Consider the following 16,580-nt stretch of genomic DNA (forward strand, 5'->3'; position numbering starts at 1 on the left):
CTTATTCCCACATAACGACTGAGTTAATACAGCTTTTCCTTCAACTATTTAGGTATAACAAACAAAAAATCGCCCCAGACTTCACTATGTGCCCTTGTGCATGGAAACAAAGCATTATCTAAAGACTTTCTCCAGCATGTAAAGCTCCATCACAGCTCTCCATACCAAAAAAAGTGGGACCCTCACCTCTCAACCATGTGGCCAATGTACATTTCAGTGCCTGCATGCAGCCTTTGGCTAGTAATAGTCTATAAGATCTTTTCAAACCCCTTTTGGGCCTCCCCATCACCTAAAATGCAGAAAGCTGTGAACCAAGGAAATGGAAATAGGATTAACGAAGTAAAAGGTTAATAGTGTTTCCCGAAAGTATGTATGAGTGTTGCCCCTGCACTAGAACATTTAAGACAGGCATCTGTATTTGAAACAAGAGACATAGCCTTACTAGGCCAGAAAATTGTTCTATGTAAGATCATAAAATCTCTTAAATTCACATTTGTGACTGCCTTATGCATATAAGATGAACAGTTATAAATGTGATCTTTATCCAGAGGAATCTGTAGGTCTGTAGACCATATGTCTGAAATACTCCACTATCTGAATTATCATGAAGATACATGTGTATATATAGTTGCAGTTTTAAATACTCTTCTCCTATGCAAATGTAATGTTGAAATCTCCTATTAGTGAGAGGTCCTTCACTAGAAGAATGTAAAGTGTGAATGTAACTTCGTACTTGCATAAACGTTAAATGACCATTACAAAGGTTCATGTGCTGTACAATAATCAAAAGAATGCATATCTTTCTTTGTTTTGTTAATAAAGGAGTATAAATACCCCTTGCCTTGTTGTGTCAGTGTACCATATACTCTGTGCAGACTTCCTGGTATAAAATCTGGGTTTCCCACCAAAGGGAGAGAGTATGATTTACGCCACATGAAAGAGAATTTTCATTTTAAGATGCAGAGCCTTACTGGAGTTATAACTTGAAGCAATCAAGTTTAATTGTATATGTTACTATAGTAACATATACAATTTGGCTAGTAACATATACCCTTTCCAAGCCAACTGATAAATAGTACAGTCCAAAACATGAGCTGGGAGATCTTCATTTACACATGCAAGAAATATCCCAAGCTTAACTGAGCTACAAATTGCTCTACTCGTGCAAGAGGAAAGATATTTAAAACCTTTTACAAAATTATGTACCACTGAGGCTACTAATACGGTGAACAGAGAGGCTTTTCTCTGGCCTAGTGCTTCCACAAGTGTCTGAAGAGGAGTTGAGGAGACTAAATTCAAACATAACAGTGCAGGAAATCGAACAGGTGATTCACGGGCTGTCTAATGGTAAATCTGGTCCTTAAATATCTTGAATGCCCCCATATAATTTGTCTGCCTTTCTGGTTTAGCTAAATTTGCTAACATTTTCCTGGATTTATTGCCAAACAGAAACAGTTTGTTTAAACACAAACAATGAATGAATAGACTTGTGGTGAATTAATTCATTAAGTACCTTTTTGTGTTATCCTAAATTTCCCTGTCCATTCCGTTATACCTGTCTGAGCTATCCATGTTTTTTTGTACTAGTGTAATTGGTTTTCTAAATTAAAATATCCTGACTAATTTTTTTCACAGGCTAACATAACTAATAATTTCCCCTCAAACTGCCTTGTGGGTCTCATTATTCAAATAACTTCCAGTTTTCCTGAAGGAACATACAAAATTCAGGGTCATTGTTTAGCCACAATGGCATTTGCCATTTAAAAACTGGATTAATATCCTGGTGTTGAAAAGACATTCCACCAGGCAATGATCCAAGATCACTAAACTCCCAATTGATGCTTTGCAATGCATTGGAAAAGTTCCTCAGACACTAAAAAGTAGTAACCAGAGAGTCGAGACCTATGCTTAGCCTGGCCCAAACCCCCCCTCCTTCCAAGTAACACAGCACACTTGTTGGTGTTAAAAAGGCCGCAGTTTATTTCAGCAACCCGAGCCCTCACAACAAACATGGGGCTGACTACATGTCAGCCCAACCGCCCCTTCCCCACCCCCATTCGCTTCTATTCGTGTTGCTCACCACCACGTCCCAGTGGTAAGCCATGGTCAATGAGCTTTAGCCCCTAGCTCTTCTGATCTTCTCGTGCAGCAGCCCCCCAACTGCACGAGACTCGTGCCCCCGCCCCCCCCCCCCCACCACCACCAAGCAATTATCGAACAATTTATATACACGTTGGGCTTGGGATTTCTGCCACTAAACAAGGAAACTTAGCTTCCTTGTTCTCCCCCCACTGTGGCTTCAACATTATCCTGAATTACTGCTTCTAATCCTTCCTGCAGGGTGTTATTAAATAAATCCAGTCCAACATCAGACAAATGCACCCCCCTTGCTGCACTACCCATCTCCCCACCTGTCGACTTTTACCTTTTTAGCACCTTTTTTCTAGATAGGTTCATCCTTTAATTTAAAACGAATAATGATATCGGACCAACCTAATTTGATACTAGGCCACCTGGTCAATATAATGGCCATGTCCTTCCGCATGTTTGAAATTGAAGTTCTACATGATTCCTTTCAGATATCATTATCACCCAAATGTATTAAGATTTTTGGAACCCCTTGGGTCTGGACTTGTCCATGCAAGAAGGATACTAATTCAGGCCATTTCATGCCCCTCCTCTCCATCCAGCAGATTTTCCAGTGAAGTCTCTTCAATTGCAGATCTTCCCCATACGGTCTCCTTTGCACCCAATGCACAAACGAGTGACTCACGATCCAGGCACATACCGATTCTGCAAAACAAACATGTGTTACTATGACAAGCATCGCCGTCATTATTTACGGATGTAACCCCGGAACGCATTGGATTTCCATCTACCAATGACTTTCTTATTGCACCCTCAGCCATTCCTAATTCAGCTGCTGTCGTCTCTGCACCTATACGAAAAGAATGCGAGCTATAAAGGCTCACATCCCATCCCATTACCTCCACCACCTTTTTTTAAGACCTTGGAAAATTGAAAATTCGAGAGCGACGTTCCATTCTCATGCACTAAAACACCCTTCAATTCTCGGGCGGACTTGAATGAACGCCTGCAAGATTCGCACTGGGCAAACCACTGCATGAGCAGCCCTACCCATTCTAATCCATGATCCTTTTCCGAATTGATCCGCCTTGGATTTTGTCAGAAATAGAGATGCTATTCTTTTCCACCCTAACCTATCCCACCATCAGGCCTGCACCCCGAGGATTAAATTTAAAACTGGCTACTAATTCGCTGACGCCAAACACCGGCAGGTGTGTCGCGTCTCCCGGTGTCCCACTACCCTGCTCTACTTTCCTTTTGCCTTTTTCCAGCCCCCACGGGCCAATTAGAAGCCTCCTTTCTTCCTACCCCCATTGCCCAATGGGAAGCCGCCTTCATTTTGCCTGCCCCTGCGCATGCCAATCGGAAGCCTCCCCCTACCAGTGAGAGTAGGGAGGAAGCCTTTGATTGGCCGGTGAGGTAGGCATCAGAATGCCCGGGGGTGGGGTGGGAGGAATAGAAGTTTTTGAACTCTGAAGCAAGGCCGCGTGGTGAAGAGGAAACCCGACCCCCGACTAAGCAAAGCCACCATAGGAGCCCATTCCCATGGCGGCGAAGAGGAAACCTGACCAAGGCCACCACGGGAGCCCATTCCTGTGGTGGCGAAAAAAGAAGGCCCGTCGGAGTAAAGCTGCGGCGAACTGGAGCCCATCCCTGCAGTGAAGGAAGAAGTTTTTGGTGAGACTGTATGTGAATGGGTGCCTGGCTGAGAGGTTGTGTCTGTGGCTGTGATTGAGAGAGAGGGTGGTCTTAGGGTCTAATTTGGGGAGGGGGGGTATGTGGGTGTGTGACTGGTTGTGGGCGCTAAGGAAGAAGACTGTGAGGATAGAGCTTCAGCTGCCCTTGCTGCTTCTGGTGAATGCTATTGGCCTGGAAGGGAAAGGAGTAGGAGAGTTGCTGGAGAGGGTAAGTAAAGGTGGCTTTTTAAGGTTATTTTAATTATTGGGTATTATGCGATGTCTGTTTTGAAATATTTATTGATATTTGGACATGTGTTAATTTTTATGAGTTTTTAATTATTGGATATTATTCTGTTCAGCAGCTGTTTTGTAACATTTTTAGTATAGCTTTACAATTTATTTCTGTGTGGGGCTCTATAGCAGCTTGGCTTATTCTGTTTTCCCAATAGGAAATGTATTAGTGTTTAGGGCCTGGTTTAATAGTTGTATTTCTTAGATAGGGTTGTTACTGTTTGTGTGTTCCATAATACAGGTGTAACTTTGTGCGGGTTAGTTTGTGTGCATTATTGCAAGTCCTGAGAGTCTGTAAGGTGCTATATTTCTCTTTCCATTTCTCCAGGTTAGCACTGCACGCAGAGTGGCTTTTTTTTGTTTTCCATTCCAGTTTCTGTCTCCATATTTATAATTTTTTGGTTTTTCTGTACTCTGTGAAGGGTATGTGACAGAGGTGAGGTATTTAACTAGCATGTAGGCATTTGTATCAATCTTATTTGTTGTGTTTTCTCAATAGGATGTGCATTAGTGGTAAATTACTGACTTTTCATAAGGAGGGGTATTGTGCCTGGTAGTAAAAGGAGTTTGTTTTGCTCTTACTGGGATGTCATCCGAACCAGAATATCTTTTTTTGTATGGCGAGTTGTACAGAGTAATGCCCTAGATCTGCTCTGCACTCATTGCTGGGGGTTGAGGGGATTCCTGTGGATGCAGAGTGCATGTTTACATTTAGCCCCGGGATGGTCACATGTTCAGTGTGTCACGCATGTGAGATCCATCTGTCAGTTGTGACCCGGCCAAAAAAAAGTTTGAGAACCACTGTTCTATTGGACTCACCTTAGCAATATTAATGTCTCATTGCTCTAATTCTGTTTAAAGAAGTAAACTGTATGGAATGTCTGATAGGGGTGACTAATTCTGGTCTTTGAGAGCCACAAATGGGCCAGATTTTCAGGATATCCATGTGAATATGTATGAGAATTTGCATACAATGGAGGCAGCGCATGCAAATGTATCTCATGCATATTCATTATAGATATCCTGAAAACTTGGCCTGTTTGTGGCTCTTGAGGACCAGAGCTGGCCACCTCTGGTCTATGAATTAACATAGCAGCAGTTAGAGGTGGCTTTCTTTGGGAAAAAAAAATGGTTGCTTTATTAAATACTAGTTGACTTAATGGCATAAGCTATCCAAGTTTATTGGTTCTCTTGTAATTGATATTTTTAGTATGCTCATGAAGTTCACTTTTTTTCTGTTGATGAGCAGGCTGAATTAGCCATAAGTTAGTGGTGATATCCAGTGGCACTGAATGGACTTCTCTCCAAGCTAATAGAAGTTAGAGCTCTACTGAGCTTGTGTAGGAATTCTCCTTTGGTCTTTTTATGTCTGAGCTTTAGCATGGATATGTACTCAAGTCTCTTTTCATACACTTTTTTTTTCTTTATTTCTTTTCAATTTTTGCCTCATTACCTAGCGACAACCCCAACAGCATTTTCAATGCTATTTAAAAAAAAAAAAAAAGTCATAACTGATTGAGGGATTTTCTAGAACTTCTTACTGCTCCCTAGCTGGGGTTTCAAATATGTTGGCAGACTGCTTTCAGCAAGTTGTTTTGTTTTTTACAAATGGTCTCTGACAATCCATAGTTAACAACCTATTTGAGTTGTGGGATTGTCCATCAATTGACCTAATTGCAATGGAACAAATCCACAAACTTGACCAATTTTGCTTCATTCTTCTAAGTGTTCTCAGGTTGGCTCAAGATGCTTTCCTGCTATATTGGGGGACAAACTTCGTATATGCTTTTCCACCACTATCTGTTGTTGCAAGAATAGTGCAGAAACTTCTTTGAGACCATGGCCGCATGATTCTCATCACTCCAGCATAGCCTCGACAAGTTTGGTATGCATATCTCAAACGTTTGGTACATCATCCAGTTCATCTCTGTTCTGATCCTCTTCTTCTGACTCAGGAGAACAACAGTCTACTTCATCCTAACCTTCTGTTCCTCATCTTCACAGCTTGGATGTTGAGTGCTCAATAATTGCTAACCTGTCTCTACCCATAGCTATTGAAAATATCATTCTCTCTGCCTGAAAACCATCTACCAGATGCACTGTTTCTTTTAAATGGAATAGATTTTCCAAGTGGTGTTCCCAGAGTAGCTTGGACCCATTCTTCTGCAAACAGACACCTCTTATCATACTTGCCTCTCTTATCGGACTTGGGGCTTTCTGTCTTTAGAGTGCATCTGAGTGGCATAACAGCCTCTCATACATCTGTAGATAATCCGTCGTGACACATCCTCTTGTGACCAGATTCATGAAGGGTTGTTGCACTTGAGGCTGCCTGTGTATAAACTACAAACTCAAGTGCATTACTTGCATTACCTGCATTTTTTTCACACCAGTGGTACTTCGTACACATCCGAAGTTCTTTTCCAAAAGTGGTTTCAGCTTTTCACATCAACTGGTCCATTGTCCTGCCAACTTTTTTCCCATGACCTCATGCTCCTGATGGTGAGAAGAATCTTCACACCTTGGACTGTAAAAGAACTCTGGCCTATTGAGAACTCTGCCATATCGACAAGCATCTTAACTTTTTGTCTCATATGATCCAAACAGCCATTTCCAAAACAATTTTGTCCATCTGGATTGCTGAATGAATTCAACAGTTGTTTTGACAGGACTTGATTTTACCAATCTGGTAAACGCTCATAAAGTTAGAGCGATGGCCTCCTCCATTTTCCACTTGTGAGAGATTCTTAAATATCCGCAAAGCTGCCACATGGTTATCAGTGCACACCTTTACATCTCACTACTGTCTGGAAGGTCTAACAAGTTCTGATAGTGCCTTCAAGCCAGCAGTATTGCATGATGTACTCTTGCAGTAGTCTACTCTTCACAATGGAGTCCAGATTGCTCGTTTAGTAACACTCTGCTGCAGTCCTCAGCTTGGGACTCTCATATCGTGGCTAATTCAGCCTGATATCAACAGAAAAAGCAAGTTTGCTTAACATAAATGGTATTTTCTGTAGATAGCAGGATGAATTAGCCATGATGCACCCCTCCTCCCTGGAACAACTACATTGATGGCTATTCTGATACAGATTGAGGAGGCTCCAGAGGCGTTGCGCGTGGAAATTCCTACACATGACAAAGAACTCAAAGCTCTACTAGCTTGAGCTAAGTGCATGCGGTACCATTGAATGAAGTCACCTACTTATCACAGATAATTCAGTCTGCTCTCTATGGAAGACACAGTTTATGGTAATCAAACTTGCTTTCCATCAATAGAAGTGCTGCTTGACATTTATTTAATGACTCCTCTCAAGGACAATAGGGATGTTCTATAAAACTATTGCTCCTTTTGTTCTTCGGAATCTCCAGTTTCATCTTTCAAAACAAATTGTTCAAATATGGGTAACATTCAAATTGTTCACACTGAGATATTCCTCCTTCATTTTCACTTGCAGACTTGGCACCAATTTTCAAAGAAAGTATGTGTGCACTTTGTTTGAAACGTGCTGAGAGTACAAACTACTTGTTGACATTTTTGCACCTACTCTCTTTTTTTTTTCATTGAAAATAACACACAGATTTGAAGTTGCAATCTATGCAAGTTTTCCTCTCCTGAACAATAGATCCCCAGAAATGCCTCCTCTTAATGTGGCATAAAAATATGCATGATGAGGAACGTGTGCTTTTTAACTGCATTCAGAGCAATTTTTCAGATAACAAATTTAATGTTGGTGTAATGTTTTGGGGTTTTTTTACCCACATAAATCACTTTGAAAATTGCTCTCCATATGAAACTTTAGTTTATGTGCCCATTGAAATCAATTTTTTCTGATGCCTCTGGAATTTTTTTTTCCCTGATGCTGATTTAAAGTAGCCAAGAACTGTTTTGGAGGTAAGGGATCTGCAAACCTGAAATGTCCCTTTTTTCCCCCCCCCCCTTATTTTCCCTGAAGGAATGTATGTAGCAAAATGGTGCCGTTCAGCTTTCCTTCATCTAAAGCTGCTCTTTGGGATCCAGTACCCATGGGAGATGTCATTGGTTTACACCTCTGCTATTACAGGTAAATGGACTGTCTCACTAAAATATTAGAAGTTAAACAATGTTCAATCTAATTACTCGGGTTACTCAAAATTCCTTACAAATAACACTTTCATGTTTGTCGTCTAACTATCTCACTGTTAACCATAGTTTCTCTTCTTTTGGAAACATTGCAAAATTTGAAATGCTTATGAAAGCAGTAATCCTCTGGACAAGGCTTCTGCTATCTGTAAATGCTCTGTTTGGGTTAGAGGCTCTTTCCTTTTTCTTTCTGCTAGACCAGTCATAGGATTTCCCCCCTTCACAGCTGCCAGAGACAAAGGAAATGCCGCCTTTCTCCCCATGACGTCAAGTCTACTAAAGAGAGAGATGGCATCAGATGGTTTACTTTCCAGTAGTGAAGACCAGTGAGGATGAGCCTTTAGTCCTCTTCTAAAGTCCAGGTTAGACCTTGATCTAGTGAGCCTACTGGCTCCTGGGGCATCTGTTCCTAGGGATTACTCTTCTGCTCAAAAATGAAATTTCTGACCTATTAGTTAAAATTTGTAACCTATCATTAAAATCATCCATTGTACCTGAAGACTGGAGGGTGGCCAATGTAACCCCAATATTTAAAAAAGGCTCCAGGGGTGATCCGGGTAACTATAGACCAGTGAGCCTAACTTCAGTGCCGGGAAAAATAGTGGAAACTATCCTCAAGATCAAAATTGTAGAGCATATAGAAAGACATGATTTAATGGGACACAGTCAACATGGATTTACCCAAGGGAAGTCTTGCCTAACAAACCTGCTTCATTTTTTTGAAGGGGTTAATAAACATGTGGATAAAGGTGAACCGGTAGATGTAGTGTATTTGGATTTTCAGAAGGCGTTTGACAAAGTCCCTCATGAGAGGCTTCTACGAAAACTAAAAAGTCATGGGATAGGAGGCGATGTCCTTTCGTGGATTACAAACTGGTTAAAAGACAGGAAACAGAGAGTAGGACTAAATGGTCAATTTTCTCAGTGGAAAAGGGTAAACAGTGGAGTGCCTCAGGGATCTGTACTTGGACCGGTGCTTTTCAATATATATATCAATGATCTGGAAAGGAATACAATGAGTGACGTTATCAAATTTGCAGATGATACAAAATTATTCAGAGTAGTTAAATCACAAGCAGACTGTGATACATTACAGGAGGACCTTGCAAGACTGGAAGATTGGGCATCCAAATGGCAGATGAAATTTAATGTGGACAAGTGCAAGGTGTTGCATATAGGGAAAAATAACCCTAGCTGTAGTTACACGATGTTAGGTTCTATATTAGGAGCTACCACCCAAGAAAGAGATCTAGGCGTCATAGTAGATAATACATTGAAATCGTCAGCTCAGTGTGCTGCAGCAGTCAAAAAAGCAAATAAAATGTTAGGAATTATTAGGAAGGGAATGGTTAATAAAACGGAAAATGTCATAATGCCTCTATATCGCTCCATGGTGAGACCACACCTTGAATACTGTGTACAATTCTGGTCGCCGTATCTCAAAAAAGATATAGTTGCAATGGAGAAGGTACAGAGAAGGGCAACCAAAATGATAAAGGGGATGGAACAGCTCCCCTATGAGGAAAGGCTGAAGAGGTTAGGGCTGTTCAGCTTGGAGAAGAGACGGCTGAGGGGGGATATCATAGAGGTCTTTAAGATCATGAGAGGTCTTGAACGAGTAGATGTGACTCGGTTATTTACACTTTCGAATAATAGAAGGACTAGGGGGCATTCCATGAAGTTAGCAAGTAGCACATTTAAGACTAATCGGAGAAAATTCTTTTTCACTCAACGCACAATAAATCTCTGGAATTTGTTGCCAGAGGATGTGGTTAGTGCAGTTAGTGTAGCTGGGTTCAAAAAGGTTTGGATAAGTTCTTGGAAGAGAAGTCCATTAACTGCTATTAATCAAGTTTACTTAGGGAATAGTCACTGCTATTAATTGCATCAGTAGCATGGGATCTTCTAGGTGTTTGGGTAATTGCCAGGTTCTTGTGGCCTGGTTTGGCCTCTGTTGGAAACAGGATGCTGGGCTTGATGGACCCTTGGTCTGACCCAGCATGGCAATTTCTTATGTTCTTATGTTCTTATGCTCTGCTCCCCCCCCCCCCCCCCCCCCCCCCCCCCGAGAGAAAAATAAGTTATGATTTGTAGTCTGTATGGGTTGAACTCCTCTCAGGCTGCCTCCCTATACCCCTAGTGGCTCTAGTTTGAGTCCTGGTAGTGAGGTCCTCTTCCACACCCCCTCTCTTCTGCCACCTTCTCATTTCTGGGGCTGAGGACAGTTTCGGGGAAGGGGTTGGACCTGCCACCATTTCAATCCCTGCTTCCTCTCTAGCCCTCTGTTTCTTGCCATTTACCATGTTGTGGTACTGTCAAATTTAAAGTTTACATTTTTTTTTTTTTTTTTAAAAAGGGGCATCAGGGAGGAAAGAGGAAGATTTCTTATCTTGCCTGGTGCTTTCAACATCCTGGAAGTGATGAGTACTTCCTGCAAGAGACATCAACAGCATAGGGAGGGTCTTCAGGAGTCGCTTTGGCATTTTTTAGATCCGTTTGCTGCAGCAATTTCTGAGCCTTGTTAGGGACTTCGGCAGGATTTCCCAGACCCACAGCAACGTTTAAAGGAGCCTTGGCAGGCAGGTCTTTAGATTGCAGGGCCTGAGAAATATTTCTATACCTTGGGCCTATTACGTTTCATTTAGAAATATAATCTCTCTCATCAAAGTCCTGGTTCTTTTTATTGAAAGTCATTTTAGCCCTTACTGTCATTGTTTAGAGATTAGGCCCTGTCACCTACCCAGCTGTGAATTGTTTTGAATTTTGTTTCAAATCTTGTTTTATGCAGCCAAATGTGGGGGCAAGGGAACAGAGGAGGAGCTGTTTACAGGTTGTCATATTTCTCCAAATATGCTGGTAGTTTGTGTGTAACTGTTCTGCACTCCTAACATATAGCTGCTTAAATCTCCAAGACTCATTAATGATAGAGAAATGACATTTGCTGCTATTGGTTCACCTGAAGGTCCTCCCAAATCTTTGCTTTTCTCCCAGGAGAATGGGGGACCCTCAGGAGCAGCTACATCGCTGAAGCTTGTGTGTCTGATGTGGATGGCCTACCATGGAGCTTGCTGTCTACTGTGATGCTGTGTTGAAAACTGTTATTTTCACACAAGAGCTGCCTGAAACATTCTACTGCTCTTATGGCTTCCTCATGCGAGAGGGAGGACAAGCCTTTCCCCTGGGAAACTGCCTTCTAAATTTTCCTTTCATTCACCCTAACCAGGCCTTTGTCAAACTGTACAAGATGTTCACTTACCATCTGCTGGAGACAGACTGAGATGAGAATGGATACCTGTATAGGTTGATGCCAGCAAACCTGTTAATCTGTTTCCATCTGTTAGTTGGTGGGCATAACCCATGTATCTGGACTGGTCTGACTGGATGAAGAGCAATCTGTGCTTCTGTGCCATTTGGTAACTTCATCACAATATCCTTTGATAGCTTGACTGTGTCCTCCACAATAGGTTTACAGATTGAATCACACTCAATTTCATTATGTAGCTGCAATGTATCTAAATGATTCATGTAACCAACCTGAAAATTTAGAAGATCTAACTTCTGTAGAGGGTTTTTATGGGGGGAAAGGATGCTTTCTTTTAAGTTTCTATAGTCTGACAAAGACCCCATACATTTTTTTTTGGATACTTTTTCTGGTGGAAAAGTCCATAAACAATTAAGGTGGACTTGGGGAAATCCACCCTTATCTCTGGGATAAGCAGCATGGTCTCTATCTACCCCTTGGGATCCTGCCAGGTACTTGTGACCTGCATTGGCCACGGTTGAAAACAGGATACCAGTTTGATGGACTTTGATTGTAGTCAGTGTGGCAAGTCTTAGGTTCTTTTGTATTCTGTATTTTGGGAGGGGACGAGCAGTGCACTGTGATGAAGATGCAGAGATGTGTGCAGGTTTGGAAAAAAGGACAAAGTTGGCATGGTTTTTCCTTTTTTTTTTTTTTTTTTTTTTCTTTTTCCCCTCATGGTCAGAAGTTGAAAAATTGGAAATTTTAGAATAATTTAGAAACTTTACCCACAGTCCTTGACCCTTGGTCTCATTCTTTATCAAAAGCTGTTTTTGTTTGCTTGTTGTATGACAGAGGGAAGGGCAAAGGAAACTACTGGTGGCAAGTCTGCAGGCAGGGAATCTTTTGTCACAATAGTCAGTTCCATTTACTTTCTGGGGTTTCTATTAATGTTGCTTTCTGTGACTGCAAGCATTTCTACAAGGAGGATGTTTGGCGGGAGGGGGCACAGGGTAGGCAACACAAATGCATTGGCCCTTGGTATGCCTGTGCTCAGAATAGCAGGGAAAACCGTCTTTGCCCAGTCCCGGGCAGGAAGAATGATGGCAAACTTCCTCCTGAAACAAGACAAAAAAATATCCAAAACTGGCTTGGAACAGACTCTCTCTAAAAACAGTCACATGCACTAGATGAGAGATGGTGTAAGGCCTTGCCCACCAGGAATAGGGGAAGCAAGGGAGAAAGCAGCTCCTCCTCTTGACATGCTAACTAAAAATGCCCTTGAGCAGGCTTGAGTCTGCCACTGCAGCCACCCCACAGGAATGGTGTAGCAGGTAGTTTGCTCCATGCCTACACTCTCTACCTTAGGTCTGTTCTAGGCATCTAGTGGAGATCCCAAAGGACGACTATATATGCAGAATTGTTAAACTACTTTTTATCTGGTCATTCTTGGGTGGTAGATGCCTACACCAGGTTTAATTCTTAGCTGGAGCAGCCTCTGGGGTCAGAATACAGATTACAATAGGAGTGGCCACTCAGAAGAAAACGCCAGAACCTGTACTTGATTGGTATTACTTTCTAAAGCAGCAACCAGATTTAAAATTACAGCTCTGTTTGTAATATTGATGGCTTTCTCATTTGAAAGGTGGCAACATTTATTTTTCCTTTTCATTAAATACTTTTATACTTTGTTCACCCTTCTTTCATAGAAACCTGTCCTCCCCCCACATACATAAGAGATGGTATGTTTAGAGAATGTATAAGTTCTATGGGAAGGAGACTTTCCCTCAGTATGCATCCTTCAGCTACCAAGTTTCACCACATGAGCAGCAGCTCTGCTTTCTTCCACGATATCCATCTCTCCTCAGGTGTGCCCAGCTGTAGCCCAGTTGGACAGGAGACTCCACCTCAAGTTGCCTGTGTGCACAGCATTACAACTTGAAAGAGAAGGCCAGCCTGCTTTTTTCTTTTTTTACATTACATTTTACTTTTTACTGAGAACTGTTAGTAAAGTGGATTAGTACACAGTAAGATTGTTACAAAAACTAAGGAAATTAATTCCTCCTGTTTTCACAGGAATCCTAAACTGCAGGTGGCAGAAAAGGCTGTTCGTCTTGCTTATCGCCATGCCAAGAATGAAAACAAGATCTTCTCATGTTTTTTTCTTGCTTCTCTCACAGTAGATAATGGTAAACACATTTTAACTTTTTGTGCCTAATATTTTCTTTTGACTTTTTTGAATGTTTTTTTAATATTTTTAGTTTTCTAGAATTTGTGTTCCAATCTTTACTTTTAAAAGTTCACTTGCTGTGGATAAGCCTCAAAATTTCCAAACTGTTTTATTGCGACGTAAATGTCAAATGAGGTATTTGGGACGATTGTGTTGTGCTTGTCTTATTTTTTATTTTAAAAAATCTTATACTGTCTTCTGACCAAGGCCAAAGTGGTATACAATAGAACTTTATTTTCCCACATTTTTTTTCAATACTTCAGTTTTTAGTTGCCTTGCTGCCTCTGTAGCAGTGCTTTTCAGTGCTACAAAAAAAAAAAAGAATTCTTGTCTCAAAATGTCTGGCAAAAATAAATCAGACATTGAGTTGCATCTGTGGCAAGATATTCCTCACAGATGGTCATGGTCTAGACCATGATCAAGCCAACTGTTATACCTGTGGATGGATGTCCCAGCATTCCATGGCCAGGAAAATTGAGGATTTGTATAAATCTTCTGCGTCAAGCAAATCCTCTTCTTGTAGTGCAGCAATGTCATTTTCCTTGCTGGGTAGAGAGTGTTGAGCAGGAGCTCCATCAGCAAAGGACAAAGCCTTGGGGTCAAGTAGAACTGGCTGACCTGCATCAGAAAAGCAAGCAACATCACTCCTTGGGGCTGTCAAGACCTGCATCGATAAGCAAAAATTATTTAAGTGGAGTGCATTGGTGCCATACCACAGTAGATCTGCACGTGGTGCACTTGCTGCATCATTCATTGATGCAGGAGACCCATATGTCCTTGACGCACCCTGATGTATCAAGGCACCACAGTGCAGCACAAGAACACATCCAAGCTTCTACTAGGAAAATCATTCTGATGCAACAAATACATGTCAAGAAAACCAGATCCGCACCGGCTTCCTTGATGCACCTTAAAGGAGGCTTCTCAAAGCGTTCAAAAAAGCTTTCCACGACAGCTTTCCCAATGCTGTCGTGGAAGGAGCCCTCCTTCACGATTGCTGGTGGAGGGCTTCTGTCCAGAGCCAGCGAATCTGTTAAGCTGCATAGTACCACTTACCTCTAAAAGACCCCCTATTGTTGAACAGAGAGCCATTCTTGTCTCCGAAAAGTATGTTCTACATCCTACACTAGGTCAGAAGACCATATCAGGATCCAGCCTTTTCTCTTCACTTTCGCTACGGCGATTCCTCAGACTGGAGTCTCAGTTTTGCCTCTTGATGTGAACACATCATCAGAGTCCTTGTTATGGGGTTCTTCATCACCCTTAATTGCAGCAGAGTCAAGTTCAGAGGTGGTAGACCAGGGTGTTTCCCCTCACAGACAGCCAGGAGGACCTCTGTTCTCCTTCATCATAGCATTCCTGCCTTGGTGAAACCTTGCTATTACCTTTAGAAAAGGTTTCTGCAGGTATTCCTTCTGACCATATCTCTCTTTTCTGGAGGACCTTACCTACTCAATATTTGTAGAAAAAGTGGGAAAGACACTGGGCATCAATGGACTCAAGGATAAAGACGCTCCCCAATTGGAAATCTCCAAATACCGTATGTGCTATCAGAACCAGCTTTCTTCTAATGCACAACATTCTGGATTTGTTACAAATGAGAATGTGGGAAACTCATATTTCTGGTATCCCTATGGCCAAAAAACTAGATCTTTAGTCTAGCGTTTAGAAGTTGCTGGGTTTCAGGATCATAGCCACCTCCCGAGAGGAAGTTTTGCTTTCCTTGCACTAGATGATCAGTCTTCAGGATTTGGGGTTTCTGGTGAACTTCGAGAAGTTGAATCATGTGCCGATGTGGGATAAAATTCATCCAATAAGAGAGTGCTATGCATGAATCTCAAGTACCTACCTAAGATTGTGTTGGATTTCAATCTTAATCAATCATTTGTCCTACTATTGCTTTTTCTCAGGCTCGTTGCTCATAAAAGTGAACAAACTCTGCACAGTCTCTGGATTGCAAAACTTATTGCCTTCTACCTAGAGTGGACTGAAGTCCACTGAAGAACCACCTGACTTTTGTTTAACCATCAGATCTTGCTATTATTAAACACACTGTTTTCTGATTAGATAGCAAATAGCATCTTTTGTTATGCCTAAGCAGGTCTGACTTGACGAGCATGTCAAGGCTCATAATATCAAAACCATGGGGAGCCCCACTAATCCAGTACAAGCAACAGCTTCCTCCATTATGCACCTCAGAGAGGTTCCAATAGAAGACATATGTAAAGCAGCTACCTGGTCATCACTGCATACTTTCGCTTCCCCACACTGTGCAATGGGGCAGGCAGTCTTGTACCTCCTCAAATGAAAAATGTTTGCCCGTTAATTTGTTGCTGTTCTCTGCCCCCTCCCCTGCTTCCCTTAGCTAGTGATTACAACTTCTGTTACAGATTTCATTAGCTTGACTTTTGGGGAAAAAACAGTTTCGTGTAACAGAAGTTTTCCATGAACAGCAGGACAATCTGCCACACACACCCTTACATTTTCTCTATATGGAGCTGGCTTTTATATAGAAGTGAGAGTGCCACATAATGGCATAGTGGTAAGTCATGGAAAGCCTTTTAAGCATTTCTGCAGCTTTTTAAGAAAAGATCACAATTTGTGAGGCTAATTAACCTGATGATCACAGATCACCCATTACAGGTAAGCAAATTTTTATTTTATTTTGTCTGCTTATTAGTCCATACTAATAGAAAAGCCTATCAAAAACGATAGGTGAGAACAACCTTTCTTCTTGGCCCTCCTCCCCCTCCAGGACCACCTCTCTATACTCCACAGTACCCTCCCCCTTCCAAAAATAGCAATACTGGTTCCACTCTGTTTCAGATGACCCACAAAAGCCTCTGAGCCTTACCCTCCCCTTGCCCCTCAGCAAGCATCACTTTTCAAGGGACAGGAGTGATGTAGATATCCAAGATAGTAGAGACT

At 41.7% G+C, this 16,580-nt stretch overlaps 1 protein-coding gene across 1 annotated transcript in view; it reads left to right on the plus strand.

The window, feature by feature from the left end:
* Positions 1-16,580, plus strand: part of STIL (STIL centriolar assembly protein) — a 64,609-nt gene that overhangs the window by 9,779 nt on the left and 38,250 nt on the right. The window contains 2 exon segments of the mRNA XM_029618629.1: positions 8,015-8,122; positions 13,499-13,611. Of these exon segments, the coding sequence (XP_029474489.1) occupies positions 8,015-8,122; positions 13,499-13,611 (221 nt within the window).

Source organism: Rhinatrema bivittatum, chromosome 10, assembly GCF_901001135.1.
Source record: "Rhinatrema bivittatum chromosome 10, aRhiBiv1.1, whole genome shotgun sequence".
NCBI lineage: Eukaryota > Metazoa > Chordata > Amphibia > Gymnophiona > Rhinatrematidae > Rhinatrema > Rhinatrema bivittatum.